A 23,246-nucleotide genomic window follows, 5' to 3' on the forward strand; every position below is an offset into this window, starting at 1 on the left:
CTGCCATGGTGCCCTAGTCACCCTCAGCTCTTCACTGTGTGTTTTGTAAACAAACCGTAGCACCTCCTGGATGTGGTTCTGCTTTGTAGGAATAGGTTCTGGTGTGTAGAGAGAAGGACCTGAGTTCCATTTCTAACACCCACATGGTGCCTCAAATCTATCTGACTCTGATTGCAGGGGATCTGATGTTCTCTCCTGACCTTTGTAGGCACTGGGCATGCACATAGTGTAGACACATACGCACACACATACAATAAAAGTAAAGCAAATCTAAACACAGTTTAAAATAGACTTTGTAGAGTACCCTTGTCCCTTCTACCATTTGAAGATGTAGGACCCCATGCCATGTATACAACCTTTCCAGACTCAGTATTCCCGTGCCTTAATCTCGAAGTCTCTAGTCTCAGGTGTGGATAGCAGGAAGATAATTTTGTTGTCCATAAGCTATCCAGTTTGTGGTGTTTTGTTATGACAGTTTGAATGGATCAGGATAGTGTTAATGGTAATAGCCTTTCCTTGTTAGTCCACGGTTATGTGCTGTATTTTATTGCCTTACCTGTAGGCAGGCTTCCTTCCTCCCTTCCTTCCTCCCTTCCTTCCTCCCTTCCTTCCTTCCTTTCTTCTTCCCTCCCTCCCTCCTTCCCTCCCTCCCTCCCTTCCTTCCTTCCTTCCTTCCTTCCTTCCTTCCTTCCTTCCTTCCTTCCTTCCTTCCTAATTTTTTGTTTTTGAGACAAGGTCCCATTTTGTAGTCTTGGCTGGCCTGAAACTTGCTGAGTAGACAAGATTGACTTTGAACTTGAAGAGATCTGCCTGTCTTTGCCTCCTGAGTACTGGGATCATCACCACCTCCAGCCCTTTCTGCCATACTTTTAATCTTTTGGTTTTTTTTTTTTTTTTGGTTCTTTTTTTCGGAGCTGGGGACCGATAATCTTTTGTTTTTAAAATTTGTGTGTGTGTGTGTGTGCGCGCGCGCGTGTGTGTGTGCGTGCGTGCGTGTGTGCGTGCGTGCGTGTGTGCATATGTATCTGTGAACCACTTATGTGCAGTGTCCACAGAGGCTAGAGACGGCATCAGATCCCTTGGACCTGGGATTGTAGTCATCTGTTAACCATCATATGGGTGCTAGGAATCGAATCCAGGTCCTCTGGAAGAGCAGCCAGTGCTCTCAACTGCTGAGCCATCTCCCCAGCTCCTCCACCTTATTCTTTTGAGAAAAGTTTTTCTTTGTTTCACTGAACTTGGAGCCAACACTTTGGCTAATGAGTCTCTGCTCCTCCACGTCCTCCGCAGGGCTGGCCTTTATACCCTCGGCAGGGAGAGCCTGTCTCAGGTGCTCATGACTCCGCCCACTGTGCTGTTCACTCAGGTAAATAGTACAGGACAAGCACATGTAGGTTGTTTTCTAACTTAGAATTTTTGATGTTACTTCATGATTTATTTCTCATAGAAAATTAAGAACAAAGGAGGTTAAACCATAGAAAATTAAGATTTAGATTGGCAAGTAAATAGTTTTCATGATATTTGAAGTGTGTAGAGTTATTTTCTAGTGAGAAGGGAAGTGGAATACATCTATTATAAAGATACCATTGAAGATAATTCTCCCCTAACTAATTTGCTTTTAGTTCTCTGGATAAAGACACTTTTAAAACAGTCTATGTGTAGGGACTGTTGGAAGTTTTGCTGTGGATGCCAGCAAATATATTTATTAAACTTCGTTCTGGGATCAGTCTAGTTGAGAAAAGGGCTGTGACCATTCAGATATTGACCTTTCCTGTTTGCCCTTCCAGCTCATGCTGAAGCTTGTGCATGCTTGAAGCTACTAGTTATGAGTATGCAGAACTATTCAAGAGACAGAACATTACCACTTCTTAGATTGGATGAGGCTTGTATGGAGAAAGGCAGAAAGTATTAATCAGTAGTTCTTAATTCACATGGCTTTCAGAGATGCGTGTCATACCCTCCCCCTGCACCCCAGTGTTTGAAACAATCCCTAGGTCTTTGTACGTGCTAAGGAAGCATTTTGCCACTGAGGTGGGCTCTCTGCTCAAGGCACAATTTAAAAAATATTTAAACTTTAGGGCCTGTAAGGTGGCTCAGTGGGCTGGATAAGCTGTTTGACCCCTGGGCCCTTGTGGTGGAAGGAGAGAATGACTCAAGTTGTCCTCTGACTTCCGTGTGTGTGTGTGTGTGTGTGTGTGTGTGTGTGTGTGTGTGTGTGTGTGTACAGTTAAACAAAATGAAGTAGAATAAAACATTTTAAAACACTTAATTGTGTGTATTTGAGCCTTGCCGTGTGATGTCATAGGATACTTAGAGATAGTAAAATGTTACTGTAAGTGAAGCAAATTAACATCATCTCAGTTAATTCGTATGCTAAAAGCAACTAAAATCTACTTATTCAACAAATATCTCTAATTCAGTAGTTTTATTAACTAGTTCTCATATTGTAGATTAGTTCTTTACATTAATTATGCCTACATAATTTGTCTTTTGAGACAGTGTTAACATCTGGTTTTTATTTGCATTTCTCTAATGATTAATGATGTTGAGCATATGTTCATGAACCTCTTTGATATTTTTAATTTTTTTTAAAAAAAATGTTGGTTTAGCTGTTTTGTCCTTTTTAAAATTTAATTATTACTTTATATATTTAGTTGAGCTGGGTTTAAACATCAGGGCTCCCTGAATTTCAGACGCTTGTTCTACTACTGAGTCACAGCCCTGGATGTTTAGTTTGAACTCTCAATAGTACACTCGGCCTCCAGCTGCAGCCAGAAGGGCTCCTACAGCCTCCCTCCCCCCACCTCTGGTGCTGTGTTTCCCAGCAGAGACACCTTCGAAGGCTTCATGCATGGTTTCTGCTTATTCCTAAGTACCAGGTTTCAGTTCCTTGCCAGCTACAACATAGAGAAGCCACTATAGTCCTCTTAATCCTGCGAGGCTGACTTGCACCATCACTGGTTGCTGACTGAGTCCCCGTGTGGCCTTTGTGAGTAGTCTCCTCACAGACTGTGAATGTGTGTGTGACTAGTGAACTGTGGTCCATCTCTCTTTACAGTGTCAGGTGCCCTGAGAATTAAAGCAGCAATTCTTTTCCTATCAGTTGGATGAGTGGGAGGCATTTAAAATTTAAGGGACACTTGTGACATGCAGTTTTCTAAGTGGAGTGCATTTTTCTTTGTTTTGCTGTGTTTCTCATAGTTGAATCCTTGCTAATAAAACTTTGTAAGACATGTTCTCCAAGTGGTCTTTCAAAAAAACTTGTCTTTCCCTCAAGTTATGTCAGTTTAGACATGTTCACTTACTTTGAATCTGCTTTTGTGAGGACCAGTGTGGGAAAAATGAAATTATAATGTTCAAAGATCTCTCTGACCACCATGGAATCAAAGTGTCGATCTGCAGAAGATAAGAAGGCAGACGCAGCTCAGTTCAACAGGTCTCACTGGCCAGTGTGGGTTCAAATCCTGAGAGTTTGCTTTAGGTCTACACATGCACAGCACAACTTGGAAGAAAGTATTCCTGGTGATAATTAGCTCAGTCCTGTGTGCACAACAAAGCTAAAGACCTAACTGCGGCGAAACTCTTCCCACGTAAGAGGTGGACTACATCTTCTTGAAAGATAGGTTCTGCAGACTGAGAAAACAGCCTGACGATAAGGAAGGGTCTGGGGGAAGATAGCCTTATAGATTGACTTAAACAAACAGACTCAAGATAAGGGACTGGGGCAGGCTGGTATGGTTTCAGCACAAAGGTCACCAGGCTATTAACCACCTTTGGACACAGCCTTCTGGGGATCAAAGACAACTCTGTTTAATCCCCTAGTGCTTGCTTACCTGTGAGCAAAAAGACTTTTACAGACCTCCTACAGAAATAGATTTAACCTCTGCTTTTTAATTTATTTATTTTTGCATGAGGTCTTGAAAGACCACCGGGTTGGGGGAGACCCACCTAAATCTCGAGACGAGGCAACCCCCAAGAACTCACAAGAAACCGGTCTTGATGTAATGAACAAGAGGTGTATTTGAGGAACCAGAGCTCTGGGGACAATACGTATCTCACACAGAAGACAGAGGAGTCAACCCCGAGCCCAATTAGGGGAAGGGATTTATAGGGAAAACTATATAGGTGGTTGGCAACAGTCACACAAAGCAAAGCAATTTCACTGGTTTGTTTACATTGGCCACATGACCTAGCTTGGGCTCAGTCCAACTCCAGGCCACCCCGCCTCTGGGGCGAGCTGACCCCAACTCTTTTTTTCTCAGGACTGTTAAGTCAGGCCTTATCGAGGCCAGATGGTTTATGCTGAGCCAGGCCTGTCGAGGCCAGATGGTCTATGGCTGTACTACTCCCCATAACATGTGATGTTATTCTTTTGTGAGGTGCACTGGCCCCCACAGCAGGGTGAGTGGGGGATAGTTTAAAAATCTTTATTCTTTCAGTCTCAGACTTGTGATCTCCCTATCTCGCCTCCCAAGGGCTTGAATTACTGGTGGGTACCATTTCCTCCAGCTTCAGTGTTTCTTTTTAAAAAATTGAGGCAGGCTCTCTCTCCTTGTGTAGCCTGAGCTGGCCTTGAAGTTCTGATTCAGCTGTGTCTGCTGGGGCTGTAGCGTGTGCCACCAAGCCTGACACAACTCTGTTTTGTACTGTCTGCTCTTATCATTCATAGGAGTTTATTTGTTTTTGTGGAGCTTGACCACAGAGCTCTCAGGAATGCAGTTTTTTCCACTTTCAAGATTGAGTCAAGGGGTTGGGGGTTTAGCTCAGTGGTAGAGTGCTTGCCTAGCAAGCACAAGGCCCTGGGTTCGGTCCTCAGCTCTGGGGAAAAAAAAGCTTTGAGTCAAAAGTTGCTTATAAAATGGAGTATTGCAGAAGGCATGGCCTGAAAAACTACTTTTATACAATATACAGTAACTTAGAACAGGCTCTAGCCTGATCTCAACCCTATTTTTTTTGGGTGGGGGGGGGGTCACCATCTTACTTGTAGCACAGACTGGTCGTGGATTTGTTGTAATCCTGTCTGAGCTTCCTGAAGTCAGTTACACAGTGACCAGCCTCAAAGTCCCCTTACCGCTGAGTAACAGCGCAGAGGGTCAGGAACACAGTTGAAGCACTGTAGTGCCTCATAGGGTCGCCTCCAAATTGGGCATTAGTTTTATGTTATCAGGGCTCACAGCTAAGGGCTGGTTCATCAGCCTGTCAGTACCACCTGTATTAGTTAATTAGCATGTCAACACCTGCTTTGGGGCTGCCTCACTTCTGAGCTGCCTATGGTTGGCTCCTGTTGCAAACACTACATTATTCCAAGTCACACAAACTTGTGTTCCTAACAGTGAGAAAGCAGGGAAGACACAGGAAGTATGGTTCTGGCTTTAGTGTATGTAGCAGATACGTGTTGAAAGACCCCTGGAGCGGGGAGACCCTCACTCAAGTCTCGGGATGATGCGACCCCCCAAGAACTCACGTGAGACCGTCCTTGCTGTAATAAACATGAGGTTTATTGATAGGAACCAGTGCACTGGGGTCGAGACTCATATCCCACGCAGGGGCAGTGGAGTTCGACCCCCAGTAACTAAGACAAGGGGAATTTAAAGGAAGAAACCTCAACCCCAGAGGGTAGGGAGGGCATCATTGGAAAATGTCGAGAATACCTGTGAAAAATCACTAGGAGGAGCTTCCTGTTTCTCAAGATTGTTTACTTTATGGTCCATCATTTCCTGGGAGAAGCTTCCTGCTTCTCAAGATTGTTCTCTAAGGGCCTTATCTTAAGTCCTTTTATCTAGTTCCTGGGAGAGCAGGCTCAGGAAATGTGACCTTTTACCTACAGGTAGAGGGCAGGGTCTGGAATTTGAGGTATTTAGGGCTTTTTTAAACTTCCGACTTCTTAGCTGCATTTTTATTCTTTCAGTGTCAGAGACTATGCCTCCTTGCCTCAGGGATGAGAGAAGGAATTCTGTTCTGAGTTTGCCCTTATTCCACAGAACTTGGAGATGGAGCCCTATATTTCAGGAGTCTCTGTGTTGGATCCCAAATATCAGCACAATAGGAATTATAGAGTATATATTTTTGTCTAACGCATTGTTTTAAGTGTGCCATGTTAATATTGTTCTGTGTTAATATTTAGGAATCTACTTTCCTTTTTTTGCATGTGTATGTTATGTGAATGTGCACATTCATATTTGCATGTCTGGGAATCTGCGGGGGCTGCATGTGTGCAGAGGCTAGAATCGGTGTCCTGCCTTCTTTTATTGCTCTCTACTTTATTTACTGAGGCAAGCTTTCTGGCTAAACCTGGGATTCTCAGAGTGGGCTAATTAGCCAGCCAGTTTATCCTGGCAGTCCCCTATTTCTGCTTCCTAAATTTAGGGATTACAGATAGGTTGCTATGCTATCCAGTTTTTTGTTTTGTTTTGCTTTTAAAGATAGAGTTTCTTTATGTACCCTGGCTGTCTGGGACTAGCTCTGTAGACCTCTGCCTGCCTCTGCTAGGATTAAAGGCCTGCATATATGAGTGTGGGGAACTGAGCTCTAGTTTTCATGCTTGAATAACAGGTACTTGATTGTCTGAGCCATTTCATCAGCCCATGTTGTCTCTTGACACAAGGTCTCGTTATATATAACCCTGTCTAGCCTTGAACTTGTGCTCTCCTCATCCCTGGGAGTGTAAGCCACTACACCCAGCTTTTATTTCCTCTCTCCCTCCCTCCTTACCTTTTGGACATTTAAAGCATGCTGCGTTTTGCTAGACTCATTATTCTTGTTTATTGTCTAGCACTCTGGATAATCATGAATTAGAGGCCAGCCTGGGCTATTGAGAATTTAAGCTGTACAGGGCGACTCTATCTCATATCAACAACAAGCTCCAACAAAGTGAGATTCAGTAAGTTTAGTTTGCTTCTTGGTTAACAAAATGAAAACAAAGTAAATAATTTAGGGGCTGGGTTGCAGGTCAGGGGTCCAGCATGGGTCCAGCATGGGTCCAGCTTGGGTCCAGCAGTCATAAAGACCTTGTGCATCAGGAGACATCTGTGTAGCATTTCTGTGCACTCCAGCTTTCTACAAAGCAGTTGTATCTAGATCTACGCTACACATTAGGGGTCTTGTGCTGAGCTCAGTTATAGGTTTGGTTAATTATTCTATAGGGTTGTTCTTACTTCTTAAACATTTATTTATTTGCTTACTCACGTGCACTGTGACTTTGGGAGTTAATATTCTTCTTCCACCGTGTGGGCACCAGGGATCAGGTGCTTTCGCCGTATGAACTGCCTTCCAGTCTTCGACTGAATCAAGTGTGCTCACATTTCGTTTGATTCACTTACCTCTTCAGTTTTGAGGTGCTAGAGATCCAAGCTAGGCCTTGAACGTGTTAAGCGCTTGCTGCACCTCCAGTCTTTCACATGTGTTTCAAGTAATCCCCTGTCTGGACAAACATCATGAGAAAATAAGCTTGTTTTGTTTTCATGATTATTATATGCTTCAATGTAGGATTAAATATGAAAACTCATAGCTAGATCAGGTGTTTCTTTTCATCATCTATGTTGTGTGATTAAGATAAAAAATATTGCTTTAATAGAAGTATGATTTTGTTTGTGCATGATCATGTCGTTTCTTACCATTAATTTTTACACATGATAAAGCAGGCTAGTATATTTACATACAGTACAGGTAGGATAATATTTTTATCTGGCTTTTAAATATAGTATTCAATAACAATTTGTCCTTGAATAACTAAATTATGCAGAGTATCCTACTATATGCTGGAAATGAAGAGGAAGCTTAGCTTTACTGCAGTCTGAGCTGGTGTAACCTAACTAGCTAGAGGATATGCAATTCCTGATTGACAGCAGGACCAGCAGTATGCAGATTTTGTAAGGGAGAACAAACACCCAGCTCAGAAACAGTGATTAGAGCTTTGTCAGAAATCACTACATTCACCCCTGGTGTCTTGTATTTTTCGGTCTACTAGATCTGTAAACAACACAGAACAGTTCCTCTTTTGTTTTTATTAAAGTGATTTTGCAGTGCTGTTTCAGCCCCTGAGCCAGGCATACATGTGTGGAAATTTGAGATTCTCAGTAAATTAGCTAATTTTAAGCTGTGTTTCATGCTTATCTGTAGACCTTTGTGCATTAATCCTACCTTGAGCTGCTCCCTCTGCACACAAGTGTGTTTGCGTGTGCTTTCCTGTCTCTGTGAGAAGCTTTATGTAGGTCAGGCTTGGCTTAAGCAGCTTTCCCGAACCTGCGTCAGCTTAAGCTGCAGGAATTTTAATAAGCCCTCCCCTGTAGGCGTGGGCCTAAATGAGGCTAGCCTAGTTAAGCCTGATCTTTCTGTCTGTCTGTGAGAAGAGCTCAGCAGAGCTGAAGACTGCATGGTGGCTTCAGAAACTGCCTACTGAATTCCCAAAGAACAATGGTAGGAAAGGCCAGATCTTCCAATTTTACCTTGTCTGAGAAGCTTGATCTGCTAAACCTTGTGAAGCCATATGTGAAAATTCTCGAAGAGCACACTAATAAAAATTCAGTCATAGTGGAAAAGAATAGATGTTGGGATGTCATAGCAGTTAACTATAATGCAATTGGAGTAGACCGCCCTCCTCGCACGGCTCAGGGCCTACGCAGCCTTTACAAAAGGCTCAAAGAATATGCCAAGCAGGAGCTATTGCAGCAAAAGGAGGCCCAGTCAGATTATAAAAGCAGTATCTCCGAGCCAACCAAGAAGGTTGTGGAGATGATTCCCCAGATTTCCAGCTTTTGCCTGGTAAGAGACAGGAACCACATACAAAGGTAAGCTTTATTTTATTTTGTTGTGGGAATTATGGCGCCTCCTATCTCTTGGGCTCTGGCTTAGTTGTGCTAGACACGTGCATAGCAAGCATCCCCACAAGGGGAGCCGTGAACAGTGTCTTTGTTTTGCTTTCTTAAAAAAAAAGTAAAGCTCTGAGGAATTTTCTGTTAGGTTAGACTTAAGCTATTTTCCCTCTTCGATCCTGTAGTTTTTAGAAGTAAAGGTTAAAGAAGAATTAGTGGGAAGGAGCTTGCAACAGCACTAAATGAACTTTAAAGACTTCATAGATAAATTGTACAGAATGATGGATTTTATTATGACATTTTCACATTTATTATGTATTTTGATTATATCTCAAACTTGTAAGCATTAAAATTAGATTATTTGCCTCTATGATAAATTATTCTTTTTTTAAGATTACATGCCATTAATATGGTTTTTAAAATTTTTTTAAATAAAATTTATATGAAGTTAGTAGTTTTGGGAGCAAATGGGATCTTTGTTTTTTTATGAATTGTTACCGTGTATGTTTCCTGAATATTCACTAAAGTAACAAAACTTAAAATCAAACTCATTGATGACATGATTGTGTATGTGAAGACTGTTTTGTTTCTCTAGTGTATTTGAAGTTGATAAGATAGAAATATTAACTAAAGGAGCTTAATACCTAATTCAGAGGTTTGGGTTACATAACGGAATAAACTGTAATGGATAATGGTGTAGTTTCACTTTGATATTGGGCCATAGGAAAGGTAAACTTTCTCATACCGCTCTCTTAAGTTTTAAGAAGGGCAACCTGGGTTAGGAGTTGAAAACTATCATACCTGGGTTAGGTATGATAAATTACCTAGGAATCTTAAAAGCTGATACCTGTGACTAATTTAAATTTAATTCTTGACATAAGGTATGAATGGCAGCTCTGTTCTTCTGATAGACTGTCAGCTGTTTGTGCGTTGAAGGTTTGCTCCAGGACAGGCGGGGTTGTGATTACCTGTGGGACTTTGTGAAGTTGGGAGAGAAAACTTTTTAGCTGAGCCTGTCTGTTATTTTGGTGACATTAAAAATATTTTTTTAGTGTTTTACACCATACTGCTTATTTTTACCTGATAGCATAGATTAAAAACAACAACAATAACAACAACAAAATCCCTGCATCTGGGAACTGAGGGCCTGGCGGTGCAGTGAGTGAGGTCTTGCGACCACTGACAGGCATTTTCACTGTGATGGCAAATGATGAGGTTCTGTGTTGGATGGCTGTAATCTCCACAGCGAAAGTGTTTGACACTGGACTTCTTTTGAATTTTGCCTCTTTCAAAAATAGCCTGGAGAAAAATGGCTTTTGTTTTACTGGTATACCTCTCCGGTATTAAATTTAGATTTTTAAAATCTGAAAAAGATACATAGAAACTGTGATTTTTTAGTTAGCGGCATATTTAAAAAAATTCAGAGAATGCAGAAGAGCACATGCGTAGGTACCCCCAACACACACACACGAGTTTTGATACACCAACATTTCTCTGATAGAAATGGCCTAACTGGTTTGTATATTTCCACATCTGTTGCTGAAATAGCACTGTTTATTAGGTTTAAAAAAACAGAATATAAATATGCCAGTAATGTTAGTGTTTACATTGATATTTTTCTGCTAGCTTATTCATTTAATATATTTATGTATTTTTCTTACTTATATATGTATTTAGCTGAGATCATCTCAAATCCTAATTATCCCAGAAGTTTATAAATCTGTTTGGTTATATTTTAATATAAATATTACTACTAATTTGATTAGACTCTCTGCTAGGAAATTTTATGGTACATATGGATATTTTAAAAAATATTTATTGTATTTTCTAACTTTACAACTTAGAATGATTTTTAAAAATTTTTATGTCTCTAAAACTAGATAGTAGTTTTATAACCTTTCAATCCTCTAAATTTATTTAGATTTTTAGTTTTTAAAAATTTTTACTTCTGTTTATCTTTTTTGAGATATTGTTTCTAATGTATCTTATTAGAATGTTTCACTAAAGTGGAATGAATATTCTAGGTATCAGCATATTTCAATTTATATGAGAGCATAATGCCTATATTTATATGCTACATACTTCTTTGCAGTAGAAATTATGAAGATAATTTAAAACAATTTTTATTTATATTTTTAACTTTGTCTGATTCCAGACTTTAGTCTAGATCAGAGGTTTCAACCTGTGGGTCGTGACTTCTTTGGGGGTCACATATCTGATATTTACATTATAATTCCTAACAGTAGCAATATTACAGTTCAGAAATAACAATGAAATAATTTATGGTTGGTCCCAAAGACAGTTGTTTACCATCTTCCTCAGAGTCATCAGCTTTATAAAAAGGTCAGTCTAGGACTGAAGCATCTAAAAACCTCAACAGTGAGGGACAATTAATGTCTCTGAAAACATTCAGATGGTTTTTCTGGGCTAGGGAGGTGGCTCCTTTGGTAAAGGTATTTGCTGCCAAAGCTGATGACCTGCCTGTCTTTGATCCTAGTACCTGCATAGTGGAAGGAAGGAAGGAAGGAAGGAAGGAAGGAAGGAAGGAAGGAAGGAAGGGAGGGAGGGAGGGAGGGAGGGAGAACCAACTCCTATATATTGTGTTCTGACCTCCATGCACACACAAATAAATAAATGTACACATGTAGAAAAAGTTTTTTTTTTTTTTAATTTAAGTCTGGGGAGATGGTTCTATTAGTAAAGTGCCTGCCCCGCATGAGACTCTGAGTTCAGATCCCTAGAACACATCTGAAAGGCTAAAAATGCCACTTTCCCCTGCAGTATGAGGAATTAAAGACAAGTAGACCACTGAAGTTTGTTGACAACAGCTTTAGCTCACCGGATGAGGTGCAGGTTCAGGGAGGCCCTACATCCAAAAAAGAAAAAGAAGAAGAAGAAAAAGTAGAGGAAGAGGGTACCTGACAATGTCCATGAGTCTATGGGGCCCCATATTCATGTGTATACACACACACACACACACACACACACAGAGAGAGAGAGAGAGAGAGAGAGAGAGAGAGAGAGCTTCAGTTCCTAGCACCTGTATGGCAGCATTGTAATATAGTCTAGAGGTCTTGGTCAGGTTCATTCTAAATGCCAAGTAAAGAATTAGAAGGCAGAAAAAAATTCTTGTGCTGCAACAAGTAACCGAAAAATCTCAGATATCGCAGATAGCAGCAATAGAACCAGCAGTTGAAGAGAGGTATTTATTGGGGGTGAGGAAACATGTATGTAGTATACACACAGAAAAAGACCCTCTACAAAAAGGAGGGAGTACTCCCAAAAGCAAAACAACAACAACAACAACAAAACCCAAAAAAGGCCAAAAAAACCCACAACTTTATTTGGAGAGTGGGGTTGAGACAGGGTTTCTCTGTGTGGCCCTGTCTGCCTTGCAACTTACTATGTAGACCAGAGCAGGCTAGCCTTACACTCAGAAATCCACTTGGCCTCTGTCTCCTGAGTACTGGGATTAAAGAATTTTTACTGTGGTTGTTGTGTTTTTGACATAGGGTGTGGTCTGTAGCCATGACTGTCCTGGAACTTGAGATTGCCCTGTCTCTATCTCTTAAGTGCTAAGGTTACAGGCATATGCCACCACTCTCTATTCAAAATTTATGGTTAAATGTTTATCAATACCAAATATTAAATATAAATATGAAATTGTGCTATAAATATATCATGCTATTGTTTATAATGTGTTTTTTTTTTTAATGTGCTATAGTACAAACTTGGATGAGGCTGCCCAAGCTGGTACCAGTTCACTGCAGGTGATGGTGGATCACCATCCTGTTGCTATCACTGTAGAGGTGAAACAAGAAGAGGACATTAAACCGTCTCCTGCCCTGGTTTCAAGTCCTCAACACAATGATGCTTTAGAGCAACAAGAAGAACATGAATTAATGCGTGTTGCGGAAGGATCCGTGTCGCCATCACTCTCTTCTGTTGATATGAGAATGACATCATCTCCATCTTCTGTCCCCAGGAGAGATGTTTTTCATCAGGAAAGTGGAGAACACTTGAGGTCTCTGCTAAGATGTGACCCTCAGGTCCTGCAGATGTTGAAAGAGGAACATCAGTTAATTTTAGAAAATCAAAAGAAATTTGGATTATATGTTCAGGAGAAGAGGGATGGATTGAAGAGGAGGCAGCGGCTGGAGGAGGAGCTGCTAAGAGCCAAGATTGAAGTGGAGAAGCTGAGAGCAAGTCGCTTACGGCGGGACCTGCCTGAGTATAGTAGTTTCTAAGAACTTTCCAGTTTGGGAATTCGATAATTTTAATTTTGTCAGAATTATTTTCATTTTGGAGGATCACGAAGCTCAGCACACGTCCTAAAAACTGTTAATTTCTCTTATAAAAAAGCTTTTGACATGATTTTCTTCTTTTCTGTCTTAACCGTCCTTTTTTATTTTCTGGAGACAGGTTTCTTTGTGTAGCCCTGACTGTCTGGAACTAGCTCGGTAGAACAAGCTGGCCTTGAACCTGCTTTTTTTTTTTTTAAACACAATTTTCAAAATATTTAATTTTCCCTTTAGATACTATCATTTACAGATTGGCTGACATGGTAATCCAGTTTGTTGCCCTTCCCTTATTGTTTTCCTAAGACATTTAACTGTTGGCCTCATGTAAAGTCTTTTATTTTGATTATAAAAAATAATGCAAATAGAGTTGCATCTGCTGCATAAGCCTGTGACCTCAGCACTTGGGAGGGAGAGACAGATGAGAGAAGAGAAAGGCCAGCTTGGCTACATACCAGTCTCAAGGTCAGCCTGTGCTATGTGGAATCCTGTGTTACAGCAAAATCCACAGAATTGTATAAATGCATACGTGCTACTTCAAAGAACCGAATCTTTAACAGTTTTAGTTTCGATTAAAAGTTAGAATTGAGAGAGAGAGAAAGAGAGAGAGAGAGAGAGAGAGAGAGAGAGAGAGAGAGAACGATCGAGAGTTGGAAGCTCCCTATGAGTAGTGAGCACATATTTTTACTGTTGAGCTACATCACTATTCCTATTTTTTCTTTTTTTGGAGATAAAATCTCACTATGTAGCCCAGGCTAGCCTGTAGTACAAGTTCCTCCTGCCCCAGCCTTTTGAATACTGAGATAGTAAGTTTCTGTTAAACTAATAGAAACAGAAAACTTGTATGCATGGCATTGCATTGTTCTTATCTTTGGAAAGAGTGGTGGTAGAGTTGGAAGAGAAAACTCTTGAGTTTAAATGTAATGAAACCGAGCTCCAGGGTGGGCACCATAATTTATTTCAGGTATCAAAGCTTTTTGTGGCAGAGTACATTATGAGTACTTAGTTTGGGGAGAGGTGGGGATAGGCAGGGGGAGGTCATAGTAGTAATTTTTATTCTTTGTTATAGAAATAAAGATCTAGGAGAATTTTAATTAAAACCAGCTTTTGGTTGGAGATTTAGCTCAAGGGTAGAACACTTTCCTGACCTGTTTTGAGGTCCCATCCCCAGATGACAAAAATAACTGACTTTTACACATCGTTGGGTTATGAAACCCAGGGAGTGGGCTCCCCTCTTTTTTTTTGTTTTGCTAAAAGAGATCAGATATTTTTATTGAAAATATTTTATATTTTGACCACGTGAGTAAGATTATCTTAATTCATTTTAAATGTTTCCTTCATAGTAAACTTAGAATATAACAAAATGAAAATTACTTAGAATGAAAACAACAAAGATCATATTTACATAAATATAACTTGTAGATTTTTTAAGTATGATTTTTTATAAATATTGTATTCATGGAAATCTTGATTTTTTTTAAATAAAGCTTACATATTGAATTATGTATTTAATGTATGTCTTATATATTTGATTTCCGTTTTTGCTGGGATTTTAATGAGGAAGAGCTTTAAAAAGTCAGGCTTTCTTTCAGATGGGGCAGGTAGAGTTTCAGAAATCCTGGGAGTGAAGTGAGCTTGGAGCCAGAGTAAACTCTTGTAAAAACTCATAGACAATGGCTGAACTGGATTAAGGTGCCCAAGCACAAACACGAAGCCAGGCAGTTTTTCAGTGAGGATAGGTAGAAAGCTTTGGTAACTTGAACAAGGGAATTTTTTTTTTTTTTTTTAATCTCACAATGACCTGGAACACACTATGTAGATCAGGCTGGCCCCAGTCTCAGAGATCATTCACCTCCAGAGTGCTGGGATTAAAGGCTTGCCTGGTAGATATCTCTGTTGACTACATTGGATAGCTTCTGTTTACCTCAAGTTGAAATTTTACATGCAGGAATATTTCATAAATCTATTCTGTGTGAAAATTTCCAATGTTAAATGTTTGCAAGTCATTCCGAATGCTTTTGACAGAGCTTAGGCATGCCTGTGGCCCTGCCGGTTATCTTCTGGGCTTCCAGGCTTCCAGTTGCTGGTCTTTAGAGTAAAAGTCTCAGAAGGGGCTGGGGCTGTGATCCAGGACTTTCCTGGTGTAACTGAGGCTTCAGATTCCATCCACAGCAGCTCACACACACCAGAGTTAAGACAGTAGTGTCAGCCCTGAAACAGAAACCAGGGCTGGGACTCAACTGTCTGCTGATAGGTCCTCTAGGGACTCTGGTGCTCGCTCGAGGGTAAGCACTGAACTTGGTGCTGAACTCAGCCGGCTCCTCAACAGTTCTTGTTAGAGTGGTGTGGGTGAGATGAGACTGAGCGGTGTTAACGATGGCAGTTGTTCCCAAATTAGGGATCTCGTTAAATGCTATTTTTTAAGGAGTCAGATTTTAGGGGTTGGGGATTTAGCTCAGTGGTAGAGCGCTTGCCTAGAAAATGCAAGGCCCTGGGTTCGGTCCCCAGCTCCGAAAAACAGAAAAAGAAAAAAAAAAAAAAAAAAAAGGAGTCAGATTTTACTGACTATAAAGTGAGAAGCTGTTGACAGCTTTTTGATTATAGAGATGACATGATTAAAGATGCGATTAAAAAAAAAACAAACAAACTCAGATTTAGTGATACAAGCTATGGTGATAGAAGTAGAAAAAGTAAATGCCGTGGGTTCTCAGTGGATTCTTAGGGCGTTGGGTTAATTTCCTTAGTTGAGCCACAAAAGCATTTCATGCTTTATACTCGCATAAGTAAAAATTTGTATTGTGAAGTGTGTTGAGGGCTGAGGAAGTAGCTCAGGAGATAGAAGCTTGCCTAGCGCCCAGGGGGCACTGGGAAAGGTTCTCAAGGTTGCATGAACCCTGTGTGTGGGTGTGGTGCAGCTCTATAACCCAGCACTTGGCAGTGGGGGATCAGGAAGTCAAGGTCATGATGTATTATTCTCTCCCTTCTCCCCCAAGATAGGGTTTCTCTATGTAGCCTTGGCTGTTCTGGAACAACTCCTGTATATCAGTCTGGCTTTGAATTTACAGAGATCCACCTGCCTCTGTCTCCTGAGTGCTAGGTATTAAGGACATGGCCACCATGGCCTCCCTTAATGGCAGTCAAGTTAATCTTTGTAATCTGTGCTATGACTTTCACTTGAAATGTAATGAACCTTCTGATTTGAGGTAGCATATTTTATAATATGATTTGAATAAATAGGTCTTTTTTTGAAGTTATTAAAAGTAAGCTAAGATATGCAGTATAATTCATGTTATATTTTTCAGCATGCTACTGCTCATACTTGATAATAGAGTATTGATTTTGTATAGCAAGACCCATTTTGTAAGTGTTTCTGTGGAAAATTAATACTGTGAAATGTTTCTCGAAAATAATTTAGTGTTTAAAGTATATTTTTTTTGATGGTTTGGTTCTATAATCAGTGTGGAAATTAAAAATAGATGCAAAATTACCTTTGAAAAATTCTTCTGTTATACATAAAATAGTATTATATTTGCATTTTTTCTCTGGTATTGTTCAAATTTGTTGTTTCTCTATGTCAAGTGACACAATTTGGAAGCAGTTAGGGGCTATGTAGAATGAAACTTACTTTTTTTAAATTTTAAATCCAGAATTCCATTCATCAGAGTAAACACACTAAAGTTTTTATGAGTCAATACTGTTTTAATTATAAAAGTAATATAACATAATTCTGCCACATATCTTTAATTCTTTTCCCTATATAACCATCATTTCAGAGCATTTATGGGAATTCCCAAATAAGGCAAAAAAAAAAAAATTAGTTATTTGACCACAGAACTCTTCTTGAAACTCCTCCCACCCCACATGGCACAGATATTTTGAGCTAAACCTCTTTTTCTCTTTTCTTTTTGATATTGATACTTTTTGAATTTGAGGACTACTTATAAGAAAGCAGGCTGAGCAAACCATTGGACTGCAAGCCAGTAAGCAGACCCTCCATGGCCTCTGCATCAGCTCCTGCCTCCAGGTTCCTACCCTGCTTGAGTTCTTGTCCTGACTTCTTCATTGATGGACAGTGATGTGGAAGTATAAGCCCAATAAACCCTTTCCTCCCCAGGTTGTTGTTTGGTTGTGGTGTTTCCTCACAGCAGTAATAATCCTGACTAGGACACTACCTTCATGTCTTTAGTATTCCGCCTTTACAGTCTATCCTCTTATTAGTACATTACATTTTCATTACATTTTTATTATGAGATAGTATTCATTCCATGGTAAAAGTTCTTGTTTCCTTTGAGGCATGGTTTCTCTGTGTAGCTCTGACTGTCCTGGAGTCATTGTATAAATCTTTAGTGGAGATAAATACATGTTTTATACATAACACTTGAACTTTGATAGTCACTATTTTTATTTGGTGATGAAAGTTACAGGTAATTTTCAGTTTGAAGTCATTTGTTATTGTATACTTTAAGAAAATTATTTTATGTGTATGGGTGTTTTGCCTGTGTGTATGTCTGTGCACCACATGTGTTCTTCTGCCAGCGAAGAGGGAGGGCACTGACTCTCCCAGGACCGGACTGGAATTATAGATACAGTTGTGTTGGGGCTCAAATCAAACCTTGGTCCTCTGGTAAAACAGCCAGTGTTCTTAACCACTGAGCCATCTCTCCAGCCCTCATTGTTTACTTTCTTTTGAGTGTAATAAAAGCTTTCTTGAGTGTAGGGTTGTAGCTTAGGTTATAGAATGCTTACCTAGCATACATGAAACCCAGGTTCAGTTTATAGCATTACACAGAGTATGTGCTTGTGTACCCCTATATTCTTAGCATCTAGGAAGTAAAGGCGGGAGGATCCCAGGAATTCCAGAAATCCAAATTCATTGGCTAGATTTTGAGGCCAGTCTGGACTACAGAAGACTTGTCTACTCAACCACTACCAGAAAAAAAAAATTGTTAAATTTCTATTTTAGTTACCTCTTAATGCATATGTGGTGGGTTAACTGAGAATGGCCCCATAGGCTCATATATTTGAATGTTTGACTCCTAACTAGTGGATTGTTTAGGAAGGCTTCAGACGTATGACCTTGATTGGAGGAGGCATGTCACTAGAAGTAGACTTTGCGAGTTCAAAGCCCACGCCAGACCTAGTCTCTTTCGGCTTTCTATGAGCGGCTCAGGATATAAGTTCTCAGCCTCTGTTCCAGCACCATGATCAGTTGCTACATACTCTGCTGTGGTGGTCATGGACTCACTCTCTAACACTATGAGCAAGCCCACAATCAAGAACTCTCTTGTCTAAGTTTGGGGTTTATTCTCAGCAGTAGAAGAGTGACGACGACAGAAGATTTTGAAGTTCTAGAGGTTTTGTATTTAATAAAAAAAAATAATCTACAAGAATATTTAGTTTGGAATTGATTATATAAGACACTTTAAATTTCATGTACTCTCTTGAAAACAACTTGAATATTTAGAATTGTTAAAACAGAAAAGAATGTTAAAGGCTTGGGCTTAAAGATAAATATTTATTTCATCCTATTCTTGGAAGTCATTGCTTATAGTAAGAAATGTCAAAGGAGGGTATGGCGGCCTACACCTTTAAATTCAGCCTTCAGGTGGATCACTGTGAGTTCTGTGTATCAAGTTCCAGGTCAACCAAGTATACAGAGAGTATTCAATATCTCAAAGAAAAAGAGATGAGATGCCCCCTGTTGATTAGAAATCACCCTGTCTTCCTCAAGACTTGCTTTGACCATTTTAGTCTTGCTGCAAGGCCCTTAGGTCTCTTCTTATCTTTTTATCTGTTTTATTGGGGGGGGGGTGTTGATTTAGGAAGTATGTTCCAGAGTCTTGGAAGAACTAGAATGGAATGGATTTCAGAAACAAAAAATTACTATTCTAGTGGGATTTGGGGGAGGATAGTCTGGAAAAGATAAATTAATATTTTCTGTCGTACAGGTGGCCTGCTGTAGGAGGTTGTATTCCTTGTTGCTGTTCCTAGTGGTCTTCATTCTACCCTTTGCAGTCCCGCATCTTCTCCCTTCCCTGATTTATGGGGTTCAATGACAGAAGACAACAGAAGGATTGATTGTGGTAGTCAAAATTCCAGGTGCACTTGCTATGCACCAAGTCACATTTTTGAGCATCATATGTATCTGTATGCACGTGTGCGTATGCACACACAGACATCTGAGCTAGGTATTACAGTAACTTTTTCTGCATGCGTATGTGGTATAAATTTGCATGTTCTTGTGTGTGTGAATGTTGTGTGTGAGCTCTGGAATCCCAAGGTGGATATTGGCTATGTTCCTTCATTGCATTCTGCTTGTTTCCTGACGCGGGGTCATTCCCTGAACTCAGAGCTTGCTGTTTCAGACCGTCTGGCTGGGCAGCTTGGCCAACTGTGCTCATTCACTGCTCTACAAAAGAGAGGGCATACTGCTGAATTTGAGAGCCTTTTGGTTTTAAAATTAATTATAATATCTGAATTTACAGAATCGAATTGTCCTTTTTCAGGAGTGAGAACATTGGACATAAAAATAATTTATTTTGGACTCTGAGAATACAGCAGAATATTTAATCTACTATATTTCTTTCCAGCATTTTTTTTCTAGAGACAAGGTCTAATTGTGTAAACCTGGGCTAGCCCACAACTTGGCACACAGCCCAAGCTGGTCTTTAACTGTGATACTCTTCCTTCCCTTAGCCCCTCAGACCCTTGCTGCCATGCCCAAGTTTCCAATCATTTGACAAGGTATCCCTCTCACTCTGGATGGTCTCGAAAAGTTTACAGGGGAATTCTGTTTTCCCCCTGGGTAATACTAACAGAAAGCAGAACAGATTTTAAAGATGCCGTGTGTTTTTGCTCAATGCATGACTGTTACTGGTGGGAATTATGTGCAAATAACCACACTCCACATTTTTAAAAATTATGTTTATGTGTAAGGGTGTTTTGCTTCCACATTACTCTGCGTACCATGAGTACCTGGTACTGTTGGAGACCGAAGAGGCATCAGATCTCCTGGAACTACATGTGGGTTCTGGGGGTCAAACTGGTGCCTAGCAGGAGCTGTTCTTTTTTTTTTTATTAGTTCACAGATGGACCGAAATATCCTTCTTTTTGCAAACCTTAAAATTTTCTGATAATAAAAAACAACAAAAATAATCAATGCATGTTCAGATGTCTTTTTAAACAAGATCTTCACTATATAGTACAGGCTGTCCTGGAACTCACTATATATATTATCCTGCAGGCCACCATGCCTAACCAGTAAGACCTAATTTATTTTAAAACTAATCAGTTTTTTTGAACTAAAAATTGCTAGATAAATACAATAGTGACAGAATTTAGTTATATAAATTTGAGTTAGCAAAATTGCATTGGTTAGAAATAATGGATATGCTAGCCATGGTGGTGACACATGCCTTAATCCCAGCACTTGAGAGACAGAGGCAGGTAGATCTCTGAGAGATCAAGGCCAGCCTGGTCTACAAAGTAAGTTCTAGGATAGCTAGGGCTATTCAGAGAAACTCTTTCTTGAAAAACAAACAAAGTTTTATAATTTGTGGCCACACAGAATATGGAGGATATTATGTAAGTGAAATAAGCAACTGTAGGATTTCATTTGTATGTAATATCTATAAATGTTAAGTGAAAGGCAGAACATGGCAGCCACCAGGGAGGGGATGGGGTGGGATATGGGGGAGGTGTCAGTTAAGACATAATGTTTAAGTTGTACAACACGATATGTATAAATTTGTCAAATAAAATAAATGAAGGAAAAATAGAACTTTTTAATCTGAAAAAAAGAAAAAACTCTGTAAGCATATTTTTTACTCAGCTTGCCATGTTAATTAAAGCAGTCATTAAAATATAATTTTACATATTTCTAGACATTGGAATAGTAGCTTTAATTTCTAAGGTCCCAAGGTTTTTACAGTGATATGTTACACTATTTCAGTTGAATGTGTGTAGCTTATGGGTGACAGAGCATTGCACTCATTACACTCATGATAATGCTTGCACCCAGTATGTCGACTGCTCAGTTTCTTAAATACCAAAATGAACATGTCACATACTGAGTTGATTCTCTCCTACCACGTGTGTTCCTGGGACCAAACCACTTGTCAGGCTTAACAGTGGGCGCCTTTACTCCCTGAACCGGCCCACTGACCCAGATACTTTTATATTCTTTCTTAATGCATTCTGATTTCCTTGTGCATATAGTCATTATTGTTGTTATTATTATAGACAGACTCTTCAGACAGCATAGGTGTGACCTTGAACTGATCCTCTTGCCCCTACCGCCAGCATTCTGGGATTGCTGGTGGAACCCATGCCGTGGTATTGGTGTGCCGATTTGCTTTTGTTTGAATGAGCTTGATACTTAGAAATTAGTCATCCCCAATAATAATGTTTTAAATTTCCTTTTTATTTCAGTTCACTTGGCCTCTAAAGAAATCATAGAGTCCAAGGCACAAGAAGAGGAAGCTAGCAGCTTGCTTAAATATTTCAGTGTCGTTTGGTGTAAAGCTTCAAAGAAAAAACACAAGAAATGGGAAGGCGATGCTATTCTTATTGTAAAAGGAAGGTCGTTCATATTGAAAGATATGGAAGGAAAAGATATTGGAAGAGGTATTATGATATATGTTATTCGTATTTATGATTTGGTCAAAATATTAGTATATTTTTGGTGCCGTACAATTGAAACACAGTTGGGCTTGATAAAGGGACAGATTGAGATGTTATTTAATTGAATGTTGTGCCTCAACTTTGTATGATACATAATGTTTTTCATAATAGTGACCCAAATACTCTTATGAGCTATGCTAGTCCATTAGGGTACATTCTGTCCAGTTTTCTCTGAAGGGAGCCCACCAGCCTTAGCGGTCTTAGCACTCTTCTGAGACTGAGGCGTTTGTCTTGGTCATCCCCTCCCCCAGTGCTAAGTGATTGAAATTGTTAAGAGTGGCCATTAGTAGACATTTAGTGCTGTCCAGTTTCAGTACTACTCAATAAAAATTTCAAATACAGAATAAGGAGATCCACACAGCTAAGTTGGAGGGTGCCATTGTTTCAGAGTAACGTGTCCTAGTACAGAGCAGTCTGCAGGTCCAGAGTGTGTCACATGAGTGTTTTTATTTTGTCCTCTATTGTTTAGTTTTGAGTTTGGCCAGACTATAAAATCTTTTGTATATATTCGTTCACTCACGTAAGGATATAGTTTATAGTTTGTTTAATTTTCAGCTTATATGCTAGCTCCTAGGACTAAAGATTCAAAGTAAGAATAATTTATAGCTTTGTTAGGAGAAGTTACTGTAACTGATAGTTGGAAGTGGTGAGATAACTGTTTCAGTGAGAATTCCTGCTAGCTGGAATGTGACAGGGCCAGCTTTTCCATTGCTGCAACCAGGGAGGGCCAGCTGTGTTCAGCCCTCCAACATCAACTGGGTCACAGGCGACACCTCGGCCACAGTCATCTGTGTGACCTTTGGTAACATGGGCAGTGGATATGGACACAGACCCCTGCTGCTGCAGGCTGTGGATCCAGACATGGCCCTCGGCAGTAGGCCAGGACCCCACCATGGCCTCAGGGTGTTCCTCACCACCCTTGCATCCCCAGCCCCTTCTTTCTGTCTGCATTGTGCACATATCATTTTGCTTCTGTTTCCCTCCACCTCTGATTTTCCCACCTCTGGTACCTGGGGCCTCTGGGTGTCTTCTACCCCTCCATGACTTATAGCATGGTTAGGGGGCAGAGGTGGAGTAGGAATGGGTTTGGGGGGAGGTGGGGGGTGTTGTCTCAGTTGGGTTAATTTCTTAAATACTTTAAAAAACTTATCTACTTATTTATTTATCTCTTTTGTGTGTATGGGGGAGACCACACATGTGCAGTGGTGTATGTATGTGTGGAGGGAGGTTAGAAGACAACTTTTGGGAGTTGGCAAACTCTGGGCTAGCTTGCCCTAGAACTTTCAAGCAATTCTCCTGTTCCAGATTTTTCATCTTACCATAGGAGTGCTGGGAAGTGGGTGTGAGAGAGTTACTTCTTAGTTAAAAAGTACATATTGCTCTTCCCTTGACCTCAGTTGACTTTCCAGCACCTACATAGGTGCATATATTGTTTATATATAAGTAAATAATAAAT

General features: G+C 40.0%; 2 protein-coding genes across 4 annotated transcripts in view; both read left to right on the forward strand.

Moving 5' to 3' along the window:
* Nucleotides 1-23,246, forward strand: part of Rad54b (RAD54 homolog B) — a 72,503-nt gene that overhangs the window by 17,541 nt on the left and 31,716 nt on the right. For all 3 annotated transcript variants that reach the window (NM_001191755.3, XM_039109806.2, XM_039109802.2), the window contains 1 exon segment: nucleotides 21,539-21,733. In NM_001191755.3, coding sequence (NP_001178684.2) covers nucleotides 21,539-21,733 — 195 coding nt within the window.
* On the forward strand, nucleotides 8,335-14,608 carry Fsbp (fibrinogen silencer binding protein). The gene is made up of 2 exons (NM_001400957.1): nucleotides 8,335-8,786; nucleotides 12,535-14,608. Exons 1-2 carry the CDS (start codon nucleotides 8,413-8,415, stop codon nucleotides 13,055-13,057), a joined length of 897 nt encoding a protein of 298 aa, NP_001387886.1. The 5' UTR covers nucleotides 8,335-8,412; the 3' UTR covers nucleotides 13,058-14,608.

The sequence above is a fragment of the Rattus norvegicus genome, chromosome 5, assembly GCF_036323735.1.
Source record: "Rattus norvegicus strain BN/NHsdMcwi chromosome 5, GRCr8, whole genome shotgun sequence".
Classification (NCBI taxonomy): Eukaryota; Metazoa; Chordata; class Mammalia; order Rodentia; family Muridae; genus Rattus; species Rattus norvegicus.

What these genes read in the sequence shown, in the direction of transcription:
- Fsbp (NM_001400957.1), top strand. Translation starts at nt 8,413, where the DNA reads ATGGTAGGAAAGGCCAGATCTTCCAATTTTACCTTGTCTGAGAAGCTT. An exon ending in GACAGGAACCACATACAAAG is followed by an intron (nt 8,787 to 12,534) that starts GTAAGCTTTATT and finishes AATGTGCTATAG; the next exon opens with TACAAACTTGGATGAGGCTG.